Below are 7832 nucleotides of genomic sequence, written 5' to 3'. Positions count from 1 at the left end.
GACTTTGACTGGGAATATTTTTCATCACCTGCTCAAACTTTTCAATAATAATAATAATAATAATAATAATAATAATAATAATGATTAAGCAAATTAACAGTGTTAAATTTTTCTGTAAGCACATAAAACAATTAAACAATGTGTTTTTATTTGACAAAATATTTATATATATATATTATGTTAAATAAAAATGTATTAATGTATTCAATGATGAACTAGCTTGCGAATGTTTGGGGAGGACAATTATAAAATAATTACCAAAAATAAAAATAAAAATAAAAAATTTCACTCTGAAAAAAATATGTCAATATAACTATAACATGAGTTAGTGAAATTATATCATATGTTCTACTATCTAAATAATTAATTTATATTACTTAAATTTTTATACTCAAACAAAAGACTTCATATTTACCGGGACGAAAAAAGGTATACTATAATTCTAGCCAACAAAAATAAATTTGCCATATATATATATATCATACAATATGTTTTGACTGATGCAAACCTGCTGAATTTTTATGCTGAATAGTACATCGTGTGCTATTAGACAATACATAATATTATTACAAACAACACACTATATAGGTTAATACGATACAAATACAACACATGCTATAGTTTCAACAACCACTACAAGAAAAAATCATTTTTGTAACAAAACTTTTTTGTCTCTAAATCTACTTTTTCCGTTACCAATGACATTAGAGACGGAATTATGAATGAAATTACGTTAGCTACGTGAACTTTAGGGACGGAATTCCGTTACAAATATATTATTTTTTTGTAGTGAGCACACAATATTACTACAAACAACAACCAGTATTACTACAGACAACACATTGTATATATTAATATAATACAAGTACAACACATGAACTAGCAACATATACTATAGTTTCATACAACACACAGCAGTTGATTTTAGCACACGACATACTTGTATACAACACACTTGTTATTATTAAAAAAATAACACATACCTTTATTATACGCCGCATATGCTGTGTGTAATACTAATGAATGTTGTTTGCATATATGAGATGTGGTGATATGAAAAATCAGCACCGTAATCATTTATATATATATATATATGTTAGAGAGAGAAAAAGAAGAGAGAGACTTGCTTCTCACGTGTATATAGAAAGAGAAGTAGTTGAATGATCACTCGATCATATATACATATATATATATATTATTGAGAAGCAAATCACCATCAAATTAGCTAATTAGCATAAATCAAGAGAGGGAGGGGGAGAGAGAGGAGAGAGAAAATTAGGGTTTAGGGTTATATATAGAAGTGGATGAAGATATGGAATTAATGGAGTCTATGTTTGTAGCAGAAGAAGATCATGCCAATATTAATCGAACAGCCTTCTTTCAACACTTTATCCACTCTTTCCCTGGCTGTTCTTACATTTCTCTTTGGTCTCATCATCACCACCATCATTACAAGTATATACCTACCCTCTTTAATTTAATTTAATTTAATTATTTCTTCGTCAAATTATTTATATATATATATATTCAACTATTCGATTATTCGTCATTAATTTTATTTCCATTTTTTGCAGCACCAGCTGCTTGATATACCTTGATGGAGTCTACACACACCCGGCCCGAGCCCGAGCCCGAGCCCGATTCGACGCCTATCGTGAATCCATCCACTACGTCGATCACGGGTATGTATACACACATAACTCGTACATGAAATCCCTTATCATTTTTTGTATTTTATTTCAACCATATTTGAAAATAATCATATATTTCATTCTTCCTCGATATTTCAATCCTCTGACGAGACTTTGAAAAAGCTAGCATTTATGTTGTAAGAGAATCAAGACATCGACTTAGAATGAAGTATTTCGTCTATCCAAAATTAATCTATCTATTTTTATTTATTTTTTTATTTTTTTGATTTTTTTCAAAATCAATCTATGTATGCTTTTTCTTTTTAATAATTACAGTCTTCACAAATATTTTATCCATCATCCAAATTTATTTTCACTTTTTTTTTTGTCATCCAAATTAATTCTATACCACATTTTCTATTTTCTTTTACCCAAAAAAGTAAGTTTCTATTTTTACCTATTTTTTTAAAACTCGTGCCCGATCAAATGAGCACACAATTGATGATGGATTGAGTATTACTTTTTTAAAAAATCTTGCATCTTATATATATACTATACAACAATATCGCCAACATAATTAAATTAAATTTATAAAAATACCCACATAGATAAAATTGTACATTTATTAATCTATTGTATTATAAATAAAATATTAATATTCTAAAATCTCCATATAAGATTTATATAATTACGATTTCGATCGGTAGACGATTCCCGGGGTTCGCCTTCAAGAACAACCTTCCTTATATAGAGTTCAAGGTGGATTGTCTCCTTAGGTTTGCTTCTTCTCAACTTCAACTACAATTCTACAAGGTAATAAAAGACATACATACAATCATATATATATATATATATATGTAAGAACTTTACAATATTTATGCAAGATTTTTACAAGACATGTGTATAATTTGTGTTCATTTCCTCCATCTTTGTTGATCATTTCAGGAAGCTGGGATTAAGGTTTGATTTCTATCTTAAAATTCTTGATTCTCATTTTCTATTTTCATTTCGGAATATTCGAAGAAATTAATGCACCATCTTCTCTCACGCAAAAGTTTTACTATTTAGATTGTCGTGTTTATGGGCTGCTCCGGAGGGGAGATTGAGTTAGGCCTTTCGACCGAGTCTCAGGTAATAGTACGCACGATATATAAATATAGTCTCAGGTAATAGTACGCCCGATATATAAATATATACTCCTCCTGTCTCATTTTAATTGACAATTTTATTTTTTTTCCTATAACGATGGATATCTTTCTATTTTGGATAAAATTTATTAGATTAAAACATAATTAATAATTATAAATCAATATAATTAACTAAATAACATATAACCATCCATTTAAAATCTTTTTATTTCTATCTATTCCTTAAACATATTTTACAAAATTAGTTTATATTAATTATAAATAAATAAATATATATATTTTTTATTATAGATAATTTTATTCTCTATACATATTGCATATATTTTTCTATTGCAATATAAATTTTAAAATATGTAAATACATATTTAAAATTTATAATAATATACATTAAATTTATTTTAAAACTACTAATATTATTAATTATATAAAAAATAATAAAATAATATCATAACTGACTATTATTAGCTAATTAAACACAATTACCTTAAATACCGTATCACTAATGAAATAGGCCAATTCTTCCAGAGAGATGAAGTATATCATTACAATGCTCGTATGTATATGTTTGTCGCATTTTTTCCTTTTTTAGGTAGATCTTCGAATGGAAATCGAAAAATGGTTCCCTCTTGATTTTTCAAGAGGATCCACGCATCTCGACGCTAATCATAATTCCCACACGGCATCCTCATCGTTGTCCTTGTCGGGGGACACGACGAGCAACTATTCTTATTCGTACCCATACAACAATGTCGACTCGAATCATGCTTATGTTATCGGGGAGCCTATAAAAGAAGCATTTCTCGTGCAACAAAGTGTTGAACCGAGTTTTCGTCCGGCCGCTTTTACAATTTATCGGAAGGAAAATTCTACGGCATTCAATGACAAAAAATATAGTCCGCAAAGACAACATTATAGCATGTTCAAGAGATCGGTTTTGTTCTTTAGAAAATTGAGCGTAACGAGCATCACGAAGCAAGGAAATCGACCTATGCCTACGCAGGTAATTTATTTATCGAATAAGGATATTGTAACGATCATCATATAGTTCGGGGACAAATTGCAAAAAGTATTTCGTACATATGTTTAATTATCACTCTTTTCTTTTAATTGTCACCATAACGAAATATATCCTGCAAGTTCACAAATTTGTTATTTCAGTACATTGACCGCGCATAAATTTCACAACCCGTCAAATCCGCGTGTTGCTGCTATTGATTGACACGTGACTTAATATTGGATAATATAAAATATTTACAAAATATTTTTAGCAAAATTGTGACATGTACATGATATTTTTAGTGAAACTGTGAGATGTACATAATATATTTTGCTAGGGTGTCCATAAAATGTAAGTCACAGCAAGTGTAATAGATATATGCGGTCAATGTACTGAAATAACAAAATTGTGACACTTGTAGAATATATTTTTCTACAATGACAATTAAAAGACAAAAGTAATAATTATGTATATCTACGTGGTATTTTTTTGCAATTTTTCTTATAATTCAAATATGTTTTACAAGTGCTTTGAGAATAGTAATAAATTGAATATACAATAAACAGTTGATGCGACATAAATAGACGTTTGTATTTGATATGATATATATATATATTTTTTTTAAAAAAAAAAATAGAACAATTGATGAATACATCTAATATTAGAATTTATTTTATAAATTGCGCAATTAGGTGCATCACATGATATCCGAGAGGAGGCGAAGGGAAAAGTTGAACGAGAGTTTCCAAGTGTTGAGATCATTGCTTCCCCCGGGATCGAAGGTTTGTTTTTCTTACAATCCTATCTAAAATTTGTCGATCTTCAATTACAACGCTCTATAGTTTAAAAAAATAACAATAAAATTAAAATCAAATATATTTTTTCTCCACGGATGTAGAAGGATAAGGCGTCGGTTCTTTCCACCATCACGAATCACTTGTCTTCGTTGAAGTCTCAAGTGGATGAGCTTCAGAAAAAGAATCAAGAATTGGAATTGCTACTTTCGAGCGCTAATGTCAAAGTAGCATCGACTTCTTTTTCCCCTCTATCCTCTTTCCCAATGAATCAAACGACGAGCATCAAGATCTCAAATGATTTAGGGGTACGAGTGATGAATTTGATCGTGGATTTGAGATCGAGAGAATGTGGAATGCTCGATTTGACCAGTAAAATTTTGAACTTGTTGAAAGAGCGAAGAAATGTGAGTTTGATCTCCATCAAATCTATCACAACTACCAGCGAAGCGAATCTTATACGCGGCTTAGAATTGAGATTCAAAGTCGAGGTATGTATATATGCTCTTATTTATTTTTTTATTTTTCTCACATTTTCACCAAGGAATAATATATACATTCTAAACTCAAAAGTTTAAAAATATTAGGAAAAAACAAAAACTAATTTCTCTATCCATTAATTTTCATTATTTTTAGTCTTTTAAATATATTTTATTAATAATTTTGACAAAATCAACAAATCTTACCTTTAACTATTGTCATTTATTCAATATTTATTTAGAACAAATATCATTAACTATCTTTTTATTTTATTTTTTAATAAGTGTACATATCACATCGTAATATTAATAAAACATTATACTCTTCCCGTCCCAATACAATAGTCTTATTTATCATTTTTGTACATCCCAAAATAATAGTCTCATTTCCATAAAAATCATATCACTATAAATCTATCCTTACTTTTTCATTATTATTACACAATTGTCACTACTTTTTACACTAATACACTCACAATGGCAAAAAAGTCTTTTATTCGTATTTTTTACTCACTACCAATATAATATCAATATTTTTTAAATCTTGTGTCAAACCCAACCCAAACTATAATTTTGGGACGGATGGAATATCATTTCATGTAAAATTATCTAAATATCTATTTTTTATGATATTAATTACAAATCTATGGCTCTTTACACATTTAAACAAATTAGATCATATAAATGATATTTGTGATATATATATAATTTTATAGAGAATAAATTTTTTTATAATACATATAAATAAAAATTTAGAAATATATATGTAGATATAATATAAATTTATAATTAAATTATACAAATTAATACACATTTATATTATTATATTCATAACCATCGAATCAATACACATCAAAACTTTCAAAATCAACCAAAACCTAAACACAAAAGAAACACATAAATTAAAAATCACTTTAAAATTCAAATAAAAACCAAATTCAAACCCAAATTTTCCCAAAACTCTCGTAAAGAAACTCACCCTAAGTATAAACTCAGCTCCGTTGACGTAATGACATGTATAAAAGTTACTCATTTCGTTCCAGATTTTTGGTCAAAGCTACTGTAAATACATAAATTTAAATAAAATATAATTATTAATTAATTAAAAAGTGTATCAATAAAATAATTATTATATAAAAAATAATTATAAATTAAAATTAAAATAATTAAATAATTTAATTATAAATTATAAATTATAAAATTTAAAAATATAATTAAAATGTATAATTATATTCTTAAAAAAAATATAGAATAAATTGAAATAAAAAATAGGGAGGAGTATAATTTAAGTGTTTTATAGTGAAATTTTTTATAACAGTTATTGTTGACTATGATATGTTAAATATTTTATAGTAATATATTAATTGAAAAATAAATTTCTTAAATGATATAGTAGAAATTATAATTATAATTGAATAGTATAAATAAACAGAAAAAAAATATATTCTAAATTTAAATATTGACTATTTAATTTAATCACAAGTGTAGGGGAGGGAGTAGCGCTCCCGGGACTGCAACGCCAGAGTGGCACTATTGACTATACAAAGTGCTAAAACGTGTGGTGTTGCACTCCCGGGAGATACTCGATTGGTGAATGTTTTTACAAATTAAATATATGTAGGAAAAAAAATTCAATTTTACTTCTTTTTTTCAAGAGAATTTTATTTGAATAATCTTTTCATATTTTATTCATTAGTAATTTGAAGGATTTCTATTATTCATATATATTTTTTTAAGAAAATATTAAATTAAATATTTATTTTTCTTTTATATATTATATTAAAAATTAATTTTACATTCAAAATAATATATCAAAATATATATTTATATTATATTATATAATTATTTTAATTTAAAATTATTTACTATTCAAATCGTAATTATTAAAAATTTTGAAAAAATACTTCAAATAAACAGTGTAATATTTTTTCAAAATTATATACTCTCTCCGTCCTATTGAAAGGTTACCATTTTTTATTTTCGTCCGTCCCAAAACAAAGTTACTATTTCCTAATTTAGTAATTGTACTATCTACTTAACATAATAAATATCCTTTCAACTTATATTACATCATACTAATATGGGTATTTTAGTCTTTTTTAACTATAATATAATATAATATTAATATTAAAAAATCTATATGAAAAAACAAACGTCACCCTTCCACTAGGACGAAGAACGGAGGAAAGTATATGCAAACAAACATAAATAACACAACTACAAAACTAGAATTATATATACAAATTCTTAAATTTTATTGCATGCACCTCGTTAATAGATAATTATCTGATTTATTTTATTCCATTTTATTTTATTTATAGGGTGTTGACGATGATAGGTTTGATGATGGTGAATTCGAAGAAGCAGTAAGAAGAGTTCTTATTATTACATAACAAATAGATACAGACATGTGTATGTATATATATATAAATATGTACGTATATCTGTATTTCTTATATAATATTTTCGTGAAATATTACTCTCTCCGTCCCATATCTATATATCTATTTACTTTTTACACAAAGTTTTAGAAATATTAGTATTATATTGGTATAAAGTAGAAATAAAAGTAAAAAGACTAAATTAACCTTATTAGTATTGTATGATATAAAGATAATGTCATTTGTGTAATATATTGTAAATTGGAAGGGTATTTGTAATGTTAGGTAGATAGTACAATTACTAAAAAAAATAAAATGAATATTTTGTTATGAGACGGACCAAAATGAAAAAATGAATAGATTGTTAAAGGACAGACGAAGTATCAAAATACGCAATTTACT

General features: G+C 26.4%; 1 protein-coding gene across 2 annotated transcripts; it reads left to right on the top strand.

The window, feature by feature from the left end:
- Positions 1 to 1233: 1233 nt before the first annotated feature.
- Positions 1234 to 7531, top strand: LOC127239858 (putative transcription factor bHLH041). Of its 2 annotated transcripts, none has more exons than XM_051258203.1 (9): positions 1234 to 1455; positions 1575 to 1682; positions 2339 to 2444; positions 2577 to 2591; positions 2700 to 2762; positions 3369 to 3779; positions 4469 to 4558; positions 4675 to 5061; positions 7371 to 7531. In XM_051258203.1, the coding sequence occupies exons 1-9, from the start codon at positions 1313 to 1315 to the stop codon at positions 7440 to 7442; spliced, it is 1395 nt and encodes a 464-aa protein (XP_051114160.1). In that variant the 5' UTR covers positions 1234 to 1312; the 3' UTR covers positions 7443 to 7531. The 2 variants fall into 2 exon arrangements, with proteins under 2 accessions (XP_051114160.1, XP_051114162.1); XM_051258205.1 differs by having other exon boundaries at positions 7388 to 7413.
- The last annotated feature ends 301 nt before the right edge of the window (positions 7532 to 7832 follow it).

Source organism: Andrographis paniculata, unplaced genomic scaffold (genome assembly GCF_009805555.1).
Source record: "Andrographis paniculata isolate CXL003 unplaced genomic scaffold, ASM980555v1 Contig78END, whole genome shotgun sequence".
NCBI classification, from domain to species: domain Eukaryota; kingdom Viridiplantae; phylum Streptophyta; class Magnoliopsida; order Lamiales; family Acanthaceae; genus Andrographis; species Andrographis paniculata.
The sequence above is the reverse complement of the archived record's forward strand: the minus strand, read 5'-3'. Positions and strand labels throughout refer to the sequence as shown.

Bases quoted from the DNA above. Each gene is read 5' to 3' on its own strand.
- LOC127239858 (XM_051258203.1), top strand. From the start codon at position 1,313: ATGGAATTAATGGAGTCTATGTTTGTAGCAGAAGAAGATCATGCCAAT. The intron at 1,683-2,338 runs GTATGTATACAC...TTCGATCGGTAG, and splicing joins ATCCACTACGTCGATCACGG to ACGATTCCCGGGGTTCGCCT. The intron at 2,763-3,368 runs GTAATAGTACGC...TTCCTTTTTTAG, and splicing joins GCCTTTCGACCGAGTCTCAG to GTAGATCTTCGAATGGAAAT.